At 38.2% G+C, this 15,258-nt stretch overlaps 1 protein-coding gene across 1 annotated transcript; it reads left to right on the top strand.

Annotated features, from left to right (window-relative positions):
- The first annotated feature begins 200 nt into the window (after positions 1-200).
- On the top strand, positions 201-1,130 carry LOC100596124 (olfactory receptor 5I1-like). Its single transcript, XM_003275275.2, has one exon. The coding sequence runs from the start codon at positions 213-215 to the stop codon at positions 1,128-1,130; it is 918 nt and encodes a 305-aa protein (XP_003275323.2). The 5' UTR covers positions 201-212.
- Positions 1,131-15,258: the final 14,128 nt, after the last annotated feature.

The following is a 15,258-nucleotide window of genomic DNA, read 5'->3' on the forward strand; positions in this document are numbered from 1 at the left end:
TTAAAAAATAATTGAAAACTGATGCATCACACTACATTACCTATAGACATGCCTAGTTGTATCAGGATGCCTAAGTTTTTAGAATCACTGTTTTACTGATTTTGACCTTTTTGTTTTCTTTATTTTTTTAAATTTTGCCAGTGTCCAGGTTATCATTAACATTTGTTTTGTCACTCTGTGACAGCTCCAGAAATCCAGAAGCACTGCAGATAATGGAGCTGGAGGATGGCACTGTGAAGACTGGGTTCTTTCTCCTGGGATTCAGCGGCCATCTGGAACTTCAGAGTCTCCTTTTTGCAGTATTTTTTTCCATCTACTCTGTTACTCTGACGGGGAATCTTGGAATGATTTTATTAATCACAATCAGTTCCCACTTGCACACTCCTATGTACTTTTTCCTCTGCATGTTGTCCTTCATAGATGCATGCTACTCTTCTGTCATTACTCCCAAATTACTTGTGAACTTGGTTTCTGAAAAGAAGACCATTTCTTACAATGGCTGTGCTGCACAGTTATATTTTTTCTGCTCTTTGGTTGACACAGAATCTTTCCTCTTGGCTGCCATGGCTTATGACCGGTACATAGCAATCTGCAACCCGCTTCTCTATACAGTGATTATGTCCAAGAAGGTTTGTTGCCAGCTTGCAATTGGAGCATTTTGGGGGGGCACTATGAGCTCAATTATTCATACCATGAACACTTTCCATCTGTCATTCTGCTCCAGAGACATTAACCATTTCTTTTGTGATATCTCCCCACTCTTCTCTCTGTCCTGCACTGACACTTACATGCATGACATCATTCTGGTGGTCTTTGCCAGTTTTGTGGAAGCAATCTGTCTTCTAACAGTTCTCCTTTCTTATGTCTTCATTATGGCAGCTATTCTTAGAACACGTTCTGTGGAGGGAAGAAGAAGAGGGTTCTCCACTTGTGCTTCCCACCTGACTGTGGTCACTATTTATCATGATACCTTGATCTTCATTTATTTGCGCCCCGGCACCGGCCATTCACTGGATATTGATAAAGTGACCTCTGTGTTCTATACTTTGACTATACCTATGTTGAACCCTCTAATTTACAGTATGAGGAACAAAGATGTCAAAAATGCTTTTAGAAAAGTGATTGGCTGAAAATTACTTCCTTAAGATGAAACTGGGCCTGACACCATTTCAACAACACCTGCTCTTTGACTTGGTTCTAACTGTTGGAAAAGTCAGTTTAATATGAATGTTCTCCATATCTATGGGTAACGAATCCTCAACCACAGAATAGGGTGAAAGCCTAACCTTAGATGTTGGCCCTCTCATATCACTTATGTCTATTATTTTAAAGTTGAAATTTCTAATATTTATTTCAGGGGAAGATTTACCTTACACTTAATTTCCTGTATCTCATATTTTTACTCCCTTTCTCTTTTTACTACAAACGTTTGAGGCAGCCACGTGGGAACAGCTCCCTGCCAAAAATCTAATCGGCCTAGGCATTGGGAGAAGTGCGCGCTAAGCTGGAGCCACGGAATTCGAGGTGTTTGCGTTGGGGAGGAGCCTGGCCCCTCCTCTTCCTGGGTGGAATCTGGAATTCAATCTGTGAAGCGGGAAGCCTATACTAGCATGAACTCTTGCCTTGCATAGAGTCCCTGTTCCCCCCTTTTCCCTTTTTGCACAATAAATCCCATTATGAGCACCCTTCAGATAATCTGCAAGCCTAGTTTTTCATAGCCATGTCAAAAGGACCCAGCTCTTAGCTGAACTAAGTAAAAAGTCCCGCAACATTCTTGGTGCACAATGTAGGGGCTTGATAAGCAATGAGTGAAATGGGGACTCAAAACCTCTCACTGTCCTTTCTAAGGCTTTTCATCCTTGGACTTCTGAAGGAAGGGAAACTGTGCCCCCACCCGCACAGCTCCTGGGGATCAGGAAATTTGGCCTCCGCTCCAGGCTCCAGGTCCTTTTCCTTCCTTTTTCTGGACGACCTGCAACGGTGGCTCCCCACTTTCCTCGCTGCTCTCTCCTCCCTGCCCGGGGCTGGGATGCATGGGCCAAGGGCCCTGCACAGCTATTTCCCCCAGGCACTGGGGTTCAACTCCATTGGACAGCAATTAAGCTTAAGCTTCTCTCCCTGGTGGAGGAACATCTTGCAAGAGAATAAGAGATTTTTTCCCAGGCATTTTTAAACTGTCTTTTCTTCCCTCTTCCCCTCCCATCAGCAGTTAACTTTGAAAGTTTTTTTTTTTTTTTCTTTTAGAAGACGTTTTGCTAGGCTAGGAATGATAAGGATCCCTCTGTATATTCTCTATAAGTTTTGGTTGTGAAAAGGATCTTGTGGGGACTGGGTTTTCTTCTGCCTGTCTGTGTTTGTGTTGTGATGTCTGTAAAAAGAGCTCTAATTAATTTGGCCTAAAGGAAGACACAGGCTTGGATCAAATATTTTTTAAAGGGAAGATAAAAGTTGTGGTACCTTTCAGTTCATGTGATTTTAATCTTTGAGAAATAAAAACAGCCTTAAAGATTATTGGTAAAGTGCAGGTGGCATTAAAATATAAATAGGTGGGCTAAATTATGCAGGTCAGACGCAAGCTTTGATAAGCGTTTTGAGCTTATAAACTGCTTTTTGCGTATTGAGAACTATTTAACTTGCCAGCTTCACATTGGTAAGGCCTGGGGACAGATGGAACTAACCCAGCCCTTAATAATGCTGGTAATCAAAACTTGACTGCCCTTAGCACACAATTAAAACAACTTACCAGGTTTTACATTAAAATTAAAAATTGCTAGGAGTTACCATTATAACATGTCATTGAGACTATTGGAAATAAATTTACATACAAGGTATGTAAGAATGGTAAAATGTATTTTTTAGTAAAAGGTTATAAAAAGCATGGAACTGTAAATTTTTGTCTAAGGTTAAAGGATTGCTTTAAATTGGATGAGATAAAGCCGAAGGTTCAAACAAGTGGTGGAAAGATTATGGAAATTAACCTCGCAGAAGAGGTTCTCTGTGTGAACATATTAACCTAAATTCAAAAGGGTATTACATGGTTTTTCTGTAAATTAAGCATTGAAATAAAAGCACAACAAGGTATTCTTAAGGCAACAAGGTATTCTTAGGGTTCTCTGTGTGAACATATTAACAAATTCAAAAGGGTACTACATGTTTTTTATGTAAATTAAGCATTGAAATAAAAGCACAACAAGGTATTCCTAAGGCACTAACCTACTCTTAAGGAAAATTTGTAAAGGTGTGTAAAAGGTTTTCACTTCTTTAAAATTTCTGAGTCATCATTTTGGCAAAATAAATAATGTATGGTAATCTGGAATTCTACTTCATAACATCAAGTGTTTTAAACTTCAAATATGTAACAGCTTTCCCAAAATCAAACTTCATTTTCAAAATTGTCTTTCCCGACACCTGGTTTTTCAGATACTTCAGAGGTCCCCTGGAGTGTACAGAAAAGGGAGGTAAACAGGATTATTTGACATGTTTAGGTACATGGGATTGTCAAAATGATGTTCAGTCTCCTTTAGGCTTTATTTTTGTGAATAATGCTAATATATGTTCCAAAATTGTATGAGATTTCTAAAATTCTAATGTCTGAGTATATGCTGTCAATCATAATTAAGGCTGTTAAGTTATTGTAAACCAGATATATCACCAAACTTCTTTGTCAATCATGTTTCTAACTGTAACTACCGTGGACATTTTGCTATTCACAGACTACTGTTGTCTTATTTTAATACTTTTCAAAAGATGGTTTATAATAAGCTATAGAACTCTGACAAGTTCTCATGCTCTCAAATATGAGTTTCTGATAACTTTGGAGATTGTGATATTGGAGTAATAGAAAATGTACAGGATTCATGAAGAGCTGAAATGTTCATGAATATCAAGCAAAGCAAGAGTTAACTAAATGGACTGAACTCAGAAAACTGAAACAATCTTTTAACCTTTGCTTGGAACATTGCTGATTCATGTTTTGTTTTTCAGAATCAAGGAAACATTCTGAACTATTTATGACTTTTAATAATTGAGTAAGGGATAGATATCCTGTGATCAAGATTTGGAGCATGTTTGTTTCTCTCTTCCTGGTTCCTCTAGAGTTTGGAAACTATCTGTGAGTATTCTTAACTTATGGCAATATAGTTGCATCAGTGCAATAATAATCCAATTTTCTTTTGAAAGCAGACACAATTGGAGAAAGTGGTTATTTTACCAAGGCTTTGGCTGGAAGGGTATGCTTCCCTTTAAGGAGTCAATCTCGACTTGCAGAGCTGGTAAAAGCCCCCATTTGAGACTGGCCCCATACTCCCATCTAGGAGCTACAAGTTTTTCTTGGGACTTTAAGAGAAGAGGATCACCCAACTCACAAGTATTTGAGGATACAAACTCATGGCTGAGCTCAACTTTAAAAGGTCTTACCCAAGATTCCTTGTGGAACAGAGTTCCATCAGAGCCAATCCAAAAGGCCTATGTAGAAATAATTACTCTTGCTGCACTTTATGCAAATTATCAGGCCAAGTACAAGACTAAAGTCTATTTTGCAAACAACTCACTACTACCATAATTTGTTTTTTTAACAAAAAGGATGACTGGATAGAGAGAGAAACTATATTCCAAACTTATCATACATTTGTCTTTAAATTCTAAACTTATTAGTTGTTTTTAAGTTTTTGGCTACATTTTAGACTAATCCTGTTTTTTCCTGTGAACCAACCAGCAATCTCCAGTTGCTGGAAAGAACAAAAGACTTCGGTAATGTAAAAATATGAATCAATATTCTAATTCTGAGCAATTATCCTGCAAATCCTGCCAGGTGATTGGAATAAATAAGATGCTCATCACTTGGAGGTTTCCTTTTTGGAAAGTAAGACCAAGGGAGCTAAGCAAAGCCAAGCACCATGCCCCTAAACCCTAGCAAGCATGACTATAGCCTCCAGTTAATTGGGTATGTCACAAGACATCCTTTTCTCTCCCTTGTTGGAGGAGGGCTCAGTCCTACAGTTTCACCTCAGCATTCAGTGTATGATAAGGAGTTCATGCAACCCCCCGAGACACATCTTTGTCCCAAACTCAATTCCAAACTCCGGTCAAAGCCCTAGGAAAGAAAACTGGATCTAAGGGATCCAGAGGCAGACAATAACAAAGGTTAAGAAACACAGTGCAGGTGGACATGGCTGATTCCTGCCAATTAAGCCAAGCTTCCCATTTCACAGATAAAGGCCACATTAATATCCATTGCATAAATGAGGTCTAGGGAACTCCAAAAGCTACTGACAGCAGGAAAGATAGGGTGTACATGAGTACAGTGGATAGTTCCCACCCTCTAGGCCCCCTGCTTCATGAGTGCAAGCACTTTAACACCCATGGCTGCACCTGCCAAGCTCGCCGGGACTCGGGGATGAAAGGACAGAAGAGAGAAAGAGGATGCTCTTCCCTCTCTCCCTCACATACCCTGGGTATCTGCTATGGATAGAAAGGAACCAGGGATGCCTGCTCCCCTCTTTCTAGATGGGTGGCCGTTTATCTTGAGTCTTAGCTCTTTTTGAATGCATCCTGAATCCCTGGGACTCCTTTGAAAAAAAAATGCCTTCTTTGTTTCTTTCTCCTCTTTGGTTCTCTCCTCACAGATAGGTAATTGTGTCTCTGTGCTGTGGGATACTCCCTTCAGATGTATCCTCCAAACTGGAAAGAGTTAATTTCCCAAACTTCAAACTAGTTGGCTTAGGACTGGGCTCAGGGGAAGGGAACCCAGAAGTCCAACATGTCAGCAAAAGGGTAAAGTTTTATTTTTTATTTATTATTATTATTATTTTTTTACCAGCTGGGCTTTTGGCCTCCTTCTACTTATCCAAACTGGTAAAAGGCCTGGGGATTTTTGAACTGTCCTTATCTCATCCTTGTTTTGTTTTGATACATATTTTCTAATAACCTGGTTTGTCTCTTCCTGCCTTCGGGTCATCAAACTCCAAATGATCATGCAATAGGAGCCTCCGACAATGGCCCCTTCTGCTGGGAATCCTCAAATAGGCCTCTGAGGGAGCTCTCACTGCTGTTTTCACAGAACACTGCCCCCTGTCAGCAGGAAGCAGTAAAGATCAGTTTTCATCCTTATCCTTATCCTCATTGTAAGGGCAGTTAGATGTACTTCCTTAGAGGGCAGAATGAGACAACCAGGTGGGAGGGGGTCCCTGGCAAAATTCCAATGGGCCTATGAACTGGGAGGAGTGCACAGTGAGGTGGAACCACAGAAGTCCATGCCATTTGTAGTGGGGAAGAGCATGACCCCTCCTCTTCCTGGGTGGAACATGGAATTCAAACTGTGGTGGGGGAAACCTACATCAGCAGAAACTCTGGCCTTGCAGACAGTCCCTGTTCCACCTTTTTTCCTTTTTGCCCAATAAATCCTATTATTCTCACCCTTCAAATCGCCTGCAAGCCTAATGTTTCATGGCTGTGTGATAAGGACCCAGTTCTTAGCTGAACTAAGGGAAAAGACCAAGAACACTTTTTTCTCAATTATTCCCAATAACGAATAAACAATTGGCATAGTATAATTACTTTCCCATGACAGAAAATAAATACAGTTCACTGGAACTTTTTATCAATTAATTTTGATTTCCATGTAAATATATGCACACTGTATCTTAGCTGTTTAAATCCTGCTCAATCTAAAAAGCCTTCCTGATATATTAATTCATAGGCACTTTTGTTTTCTTAATCTCTCTTCAATTTCAGATAATAATTTGTATTGTAATTCTCACTAAGACCTTAGATATGCTTCTTTTGAGACTCATTATTTTCTATCTTACTGTGTAGCTTTTGAGCCTGTGTTCTATCCCTCTACCAAAATTATTCATTAATTCTCATTCATTATTTGATACCTTGACTCTTTATCATAGTTTCTTCCCCAGAGTAGATTCTGAGTGAATTTTTATGAAATAAATATGTGTAATACTGATTTGTTTTAGTTTAGATCACATGCCTCCAATGTGAAGAAACCATTTATGTTCCTTGCAGTATTTTTAGTTCATCCTCCAGAGTGGTGCTGTGATTATCACAAGATATTTTTAAGTGTGATAGTTTTTTAAAAGACAGTTTTTGAATGTTGAATAAATTAAAACTTGGTCATAAAAGTTTTTCTCTAGGATATGTTGAGTCTGAAATCTCTTGATTGGCAAGCAAACAGCTGAAATTTCTGAGGTAAGCTATTCTCTCAGAGCCAGAGATGAGAACCAGAGCCTACGGATAGTGGGAGAGAAGTTACTTGACTACTGGGGTATAATCCAGAGGGAAGGTATGGCTGGAAAGTGTGAAAACAATGTTAAACTCAAAGGTGAGGATGAATAGTGGGATAGAGGGATAAACTAGAGAGGAAAGTCTCTGACAGTGAAAGCGTTTGCTGGGTTGTAAATCTAGAGCAGTTTCATTCACTGCAGTGGGATGGATTTTTAAAACAAGAAGGGATTTGTTTATATAGAACATTGGTGAGGTAGAACTCTGACAAATGTGCGCTTCAAATAGTGAAGACTGGAATAGCATCCTGAAATTAATAAGAACCACGTGCTTCATCCTAAATACTGAATAGGAAATGTTTTTAGTGCATGGGTTCATCACAATGAATAGATATTGATTCCTTTGTATGTACACATGGTGTGTCAGTCACAGCCCTTGGGATAAAGTTTCATAGCATAATGTAAAATGAGGTACTCTGGGATTAATTACCTAAACTGACTTCTTGGGATTGTAGGGTCTAGGACTTAAATCAATAGTATAGTTTCAGTCTTCTGACCTAAACATGGGAATGGTACAGCCAGCACGGGTAGCCGTGAAGAAACCTCTACTCAGCTCTAACCAGGATCAGAAAAAAAGAAGTCCTAAGGTAGCTTGGCAGCCAGCTAGAAATATGACCTGAGGCTAGGATTGGTAACTGTAATGTGACCAACTAGTTGAGCAGGTTGTAAAGAGGATAGAAGAAGATGGAGCCTACAGACTGTTTCATAACATGATGCTGTGAACAATACCATCCTTTCTTTCATTACTAGGTGGTTAGTACCGGAGAGTGGGCTCAGTACGTTCTTGGAAACTCCCTTCATCAATCCTTTTTTTTTTTTTTTTTTTTGAGACGGAGTCTCACTCTGTTGCCCAGGCTGGAGTGCAGTGGCACGATCTCAGCTCACTGCAAGCTCCGCCTCCCGGGTTCACGCCATTCTCCTGCCTCAGCCTCTCCGAGTAGCTAGGACTACAGGCGTCTGCCACCACACCCAGCTAATTTTTTGTATTTTTAGTAGAGACGGGGTTTCACTGTGGTCTCAATCTCCTGACCTGGTGATCCGCCCGCCTCAGCCTCCCAAAGTGCTGGGATTACAAGCATGAGCCACCGCGCCCGGCCACCCTTCATCAATCTTAAGGAGACAGATGATAGATAGGTAGATATCATTGATATATATCTAATCCCTGAGATTAATCAAGGGAGTTTATGTGTGTGCATGTGTGTGTATATATAGATATACACACACAAATGCAGATATAATATATGTCTATATTTATACTTAGAGACAAAGATATGTAGCTTTAATCTTATAATGCATATATTAAACACATGTTAAAGAAATGAGGAAACTGAGACCTAACAATGTTAAGTAAACTAAGGTCACACAGATAACATGTAACTGAGAGTGACTGATAGTTTACATACAGATGTGAACTCATGTCAGTCTCATTTCAAGTCCAAATTCTTACCTTAAATTTTCTCCTGTATTTATAAATTTTTAAAATGAAATAAAACAAACGAAAAACAAACAACAAATCAAACCAAGACTACACATAGACTTGGTAATGTGTGAAGACTATTACATTGGTGTCTTTAACGAAAAAGGTGAAAAAATAAGTAAGGAGTAACTTTTTGTCTTATATACAATGTGAAAAATGGACAGTGAAGCCAATTTTATATAAAATGAGTATTTGGGTTTTTTTTTGGTTTGTTTATTTTGAAACAGGTCGTCACTCTGTCACCTAGGCTGGAGTGCAGTGGTGCAATCTCAGCTCACTGCAGCCTTGACCTCCCAGGCTCAAGCCATTCTCCCACCTCAGCCTCCTGAGTAGTTGGGACCACAAGCACATGCCATCAAACCCAGATTTTTTTTTATTTAATTTTTTTGTAGAGATGGGATTTGCCATGTTGCCCAGGCTGGTCTTGAACTTCCAAGCTCAAGTGATCTGCCTGCCTTAGCCTCCCAAAGTGCTGGGATTACAGATGTGAGCCACTGTACCTGGCTCAACTAATTTTCTTTTCTGGCACTATTGATTAATTGTACTATCTTTTAATATTTTAAATTCATTCTATTAGTACTGAGGAGGAATTTTCAGTGGCCTGAATTCAATCTCTTATCCTTCTCTAGAAGTTGTGTCTGGAAGGTATGTTAATATATCAATTAACTTATTATCATAAACACTTATGACAGTCAAATCTTAAGAATATGTTATTTTAATTATTCAAAAATAATGCTAGGAATGACCACAGCTAATAGATACTGAATCACTTGCTTGAGTCATTGGTTGGCTAATTTTTCTGTATTTGTGGAGACAGCTTCTCACTATTTAACTCAGGTTGGTCTGAAACTCCTGAGCCCAAGTGATCTGCCTGCCTCAGGCTCCCAAAGTGCTGGTAGCCACCGTGGAGCCACGATGCCTGGCCCAAGTGTGTTTCGTTTTCTTATAGATATGAATATAATTAATATGTTTTTTAAAAAGTCCATTGCTTGCTCAAATGAGTCATTTACAGAGTCAGCTTAAAGAGCTAAGAGCTTTACTATAACAACAAAACCAACCCAAACCCCTTCCCAATCTCTCCAAAGTAAATTCTCCTTTTCTGTACAGCTATATAAGCATATTCATGTCTAATACAGCACTCATCAAAACAACTTTACTTATTTACTTACAAATCTGTCTTATCTATTGATTAGCAAGTCATGGAGAACAGAGACTGTGCTGTATTCATCTTTGTTACTCAACATAGTGCCTAACACATAGTGGTGCTTAATTAATAAACAGAAATGAAATAGATCAATGGAACAGAACAGAGCCCTCAGAAATGATGCCACATATATACAACTATCTGATCTTTGACAAACCTGACAAAAACAAGCAATGGGGAAAGGATTCCCTATTTAATAAATGGTGCTGGGAAAACTGGCTAGCCATATGTAGAAAGCTGAAACTGGATCCCTTCCTTACACCTTACACAAAAATTAATTCAAGATGGATTAAAGACTTACATGTTAGACCTAAAACCATAAAAACCCTAGAAGAAAGCCTAGGCAATACCATTCAGGACATAGGCGTGGGCAAGGACTTCATATCTAAAACACCAAAAGCAATGGCAACAAAAGCCAAAATTGACAAATGGGATCTAATTAAACTAAAGAGCTTCTGCACAGCAAAAGAAACTACCATCAGAGTGAACAGGCAACCTACAGAATGGGAGAAAATTTTCACAACCTACTCATCTGACAAAGGGCTAATATCCAGAATCTACAATGAACTCAAACAAATTTACAAGAAAAAAACAAACAACCCCATCAAAAAGTGGGCAGAGGACATGAATAGACACTTCTCAAAAGAAGACATTTATGCAGCCAAAAAACACATGCAAAAATGCTCATCATCACTGGCCATCAGAGAAATGCAAATCAAAACCACAATGAGGTACCATCTCATACCAGTTAAAATGGCCATCATTAAAAAGTCAGGAAACAACAGGTGCTGGAGAGGATGTGGAGAAATAGGAACACTTTTAAACTGTTGGTGGGACTGTAAACTAGTTCAACCATTATGGAAGTCAGTGTGGCAATTCCTCAGGGATCTAGAACTAGAAATACCATTTGACCCAGCCATCCCATTACTGAGTATATACCCAAAGGATTATAAATCATGCTGCTATAAAGACACATGCACACGTATGTTTATTGCGGCACTATTCACAATAGCAAAGAGTTGGAACCAACCCAAATGTCCAACAACGATAGACTGGATTAAGAAAATGTGGCACATATACAACATGGAATACTATGCAGCCATAAAAAAAGATGAGTTCATGTCCTTTGTAGGGACATGGATGAAACTGGAAATCATCATTCTCAGTAAACTATTGCAAGGACAAAAAACCAAACGCCGCATGTTCTCACTCATAGGTGGGAATTGAACAATGAGAACACATGGACACAGGAAGGGGAACATCACACTCTGGGGACTGTTGTGGGGTGGGGGGAGGGGGGAGGGATAGCATTAGAAGAAACACCTAATGCTATATGACAAGTTAGTGGGTGCAGCACATCAACATGGCACATGGATACATATGTAACAAACCTGCACATATACCCTAAAACTTGAAGTACAATAATAAAAAAATAAAAATAAAATAAAATAAATAAATAAATAAAAAGTACATTGCATTAGGGAATGATTTGGGAAGTGATGGAGGGGTCCTAATAAGTGATATATTCTATGAACAATCAATATGCCATTTAAAATTATGGAGGAAAAGAAACACTTAAGAGATAGTAAAATATTCTTATCTTAAAATTCTGTTCAATTAGTAATGCCAAACAAATATTCTGCTAAAAGTTTTATGCTTTAATTAATTGTTTTACTCCTATGTTGCTTTGAAGCATATAACACTCAATGCAATTTATGACTAAATTATTTATACAATTATGGGAGAAGGCCTAAAGGAAACCCTGTATAATTTATCACCTTGTCCTCCTAGCACCAGAGAAGAGTGCCTTCATGTTTCCTTCATGACAACAATTTATAATAAAATGAATAATCCTTAGAACTGAAAATCGTGTTATGTTTTTCATAACTTGGTTATTTTCTAAATGATTTCAGTGAGAACAATATATGCCATTAAATTATTGAAACATATTGTAGGATTACCTAATAGCCAATCACTTAGATATGACCACTGTTAATATTTTGTTTATAATAGGATTGTAGTTTGTTTCATAAATACACAAAGAAGAAATATGTTTTTATAAATGATATACTAATGTAAATATGACTTGTCATTTGTGTGTTTTTTCCATTGAACATACTTTACAACTTAATCTGTATCAATTGGACATTTCATTTTTGAAATTTTAACTCACAGGACTCACATGAATTAAAACATGTATACATATACATGTCCATGAAACATAGTATAAACCATTAACATAGTATAATGCTATAAATTCATCAAGGGAGACTGAGGCTGCTTTTCCAGTGACCTCTGGAGAAAGTCCAGATCCTTCATTCTAGTTGTGCAGTCCTGTAGGTTGTCAAAAGCAGCATGCCCGTTCCCCAGAGTAAGGTCAGGAGGGAAGTCCAGAGCCTGGTGCTGAGACTAGGAAGTGAAATAAAAATCTGGGAATGGTGATCCTGGGGATGTCTGCTGATGTCATGAGGAACAGACGATCTGAGAAAAAATGTTCAGTACATCAAATGATCTCGTTTCTGATAACTTATTTCAAACCTAGGCCAAAAGACAAGAGGTACAGATGGATTTCATCCAAGGTGAACATACTAGAATGAAATGAAAGGGATTTCTTTTTCTGGTAAATGCACAAAGCCTCATTTTTGCATGAATTTTGTGAGGAACATTGATTTGTTTATTGAATAACTGTTTATAAATGGTATCCTGGGGCCAAACATTAAAAATAGCAAAGCAGAAATAACAGTGAACAAGATAGGAAAAAACATTACCTTTATGGAATTTCATGTCTAGGGCAAGAGATTTCTTATTTATTTTTATTTGTTTACTACTTATTTACTTGTAAGTATATTCTGGACATTTATACAGTGATACTCATACATAGGAAGAACACAAACCAGACTAAGTTTGATTCTCTAAAACTCCCCTTGACGGAGCAACTGTATTTATTCAGCACGTTTTTTATGAAATTGGAAATTTAGGGAAGGTTCTTAAATTGATGTGGGAAGATGATTCACTATAACCCACAACAGCACTGGGGCATATTCATGAACACAGTGGGGAAATATAAAAGGACCTTCTCTGCAAAACAACAAAAGGAGTCTATTTCTACTCCTCCTTGGTTTAGAAGGAAGACTAAGACCAATAATTCCTGCCCACTACACACAATTTGAGCACAATATTAAGTAATTAAAAATATCTTGAAGGTTGTATGGGTGAGACTACAGAAACCTATGTCAAAATACATGAACTTTAAGTCTCAGAACTTTATTATTTTTGAATGGAAATCACAGTTTCATACAGAACATAATTTAGTTCTTATTGCCTTTTTCAGAGCACCTTTCACATCCCTATTCCTTAAGCTGTAGATCAGTAGATTTAACATAGGTATGACAACGGTGTAGAAAACAGAGGCCATTTTGTCTGTTTCCATTGAGTAACTTGAACTGGGTCAGAAATACATGAACAGGAGTGTGCCATGAAATACAGCCACAGCCATCAAGTGGGAGGCGCAGGTAGAGAAGGCTTTCCATCTGCCCTCAGCTGAGCTCATTTTAAGGATGGTAATTATGACGTAGCTGTAGGAGAGGAAGACAGTGACAATGCTGCACCCCACAACACAGCCAACAAATGTGAACATCACTATCTCATTAATGAATGTGCTTGAGTAGGAGAGGGCTAGCAAGGGTAAGAGTGGGGGCCAATATTCAACATTCTTAAAGAAAAGAATTTTCAACCCAGAATTTCATATCCAGCCACACTAAGCTTCATAAGTGTAGGAGAAATAAAATCCTTTAGAGACAAGCAAATGCTGAGTGATTTTGTCACCACCAGGCCTGCCCTAAAAGAGCTCCTGAAGGAAGCACTAAACATGGAAAGTAACAACCGGTACCAGCCACTGCAAAAGCATGCCAAATTGTAAAGACCATTGAGGCTAGGAAGAAACTGCATCAACTAACGAGCAAAATAACCAGCTAACATCATAATGACAGGATCAAATTCACACATAAAAATATTAACTTTAAATGTAAATGGGCTAAATGCTCCAATTAAAAGACACAGACTGGCAAATTGGATAAGGAATCAAGACCCATCAGTGTGCTGTATTCAGGAAAACCATCTCACTTGCAGAGACACACATAGGCTCAAAATAAAATGATGGAGGAAGATCTACCAAGCAAATGGAAAACAAAAAAAGGCAGGGGTTGCAATCCTAGTCTCTGATAAAAAAGACTTTAAACCAACAAAGATCAAAAGAGACAAGGCCATTACATAATGGTAAAGGGATCAATTCAACAAGAAGAGCTACCTATCCTAAATATATATGAACCCAATACAGGAGCACCCACATTCATAAAGCAAGTCCTGAGTGACCTACATAGAAACTTAGACTTCCACACAATAATAATGGGAGATTTTAACACCCCACTGTCAACATTAGAGAGATCAACAAGACAGAAAATTAACAAGGACACCTGGGAATTGAACCTAGCTCTGCACCAAGCAGACCTAATAGACATCTACAGAACTCTCTACCCCAAATCAACAGAAAATACATTTTTTTCAGCACCACACCACACCACACAATTCCAAAATTGACCACATAGTTGGAAGTAAAGCTCTCCTCAGCAAATGAAAAAGAACAGAAATTATAACAAACTGTCTCTCAGATCACAGTGCAATCAAACTAGAACTCAGGATTAAGAAACTCACTCAAAACTGCTCAACTACATGGAAACTGAACAACCTGCTCCTGAATGACTACAGGGTATATAACGAAATGAAGGCAGAAATAAAGATTTTATTTGAAACCAACAAGAACAAAGAAACAACATACCAGAATCTCTGGGACACATTCAAAGCAATGTGTAGAGGGAAATTTATAGCACTAAATGCCCACAAGAGAAAGCAGGAAAGATCCAAAATTGACACTCTAACATCACAATTAAAATAACTAGAAAAGCAAGAGCAAACACATTCAAAAGCTAGCAGAAGGCAAGAAATAACTAAAATCAGAGCAGAACTTAAGGAAATAGAGACACAAAAAACCCTTCAAAAAATTAATGAATCCAGGAGCTGGTTTTTTGAAAAGATCAACAAAATTGACAGACTGCTAGCAAGACCAATAAAGAAGAAAAGAGAGAAGAATCAAATAGACACAATAAAAAATGATAAAGAGAATATCACCACCGATCCCACAGAAATACAATCTACCATCAGAGAATACTACAAACACCTCTACGCAAATAAACTAGAAAATCTAGAAGAAATGGATAAATTCCTCGACAAAT

This window comes from Nomascus leucogenys, chromosome 4 (assembly GCF_006542625.1).
Source record: "Nomascus leucogenys isolate Asia chromosome 4, Asia_NLE_v1, whole genome shotgun sequence".
Taxonomy (NCBI): domain Eukaryota; kingdom Metazoa; phylum Chordata; class Mammalia; order Primates; family Hylobatidae; genus Nomascus; species Nomascus leucogenys.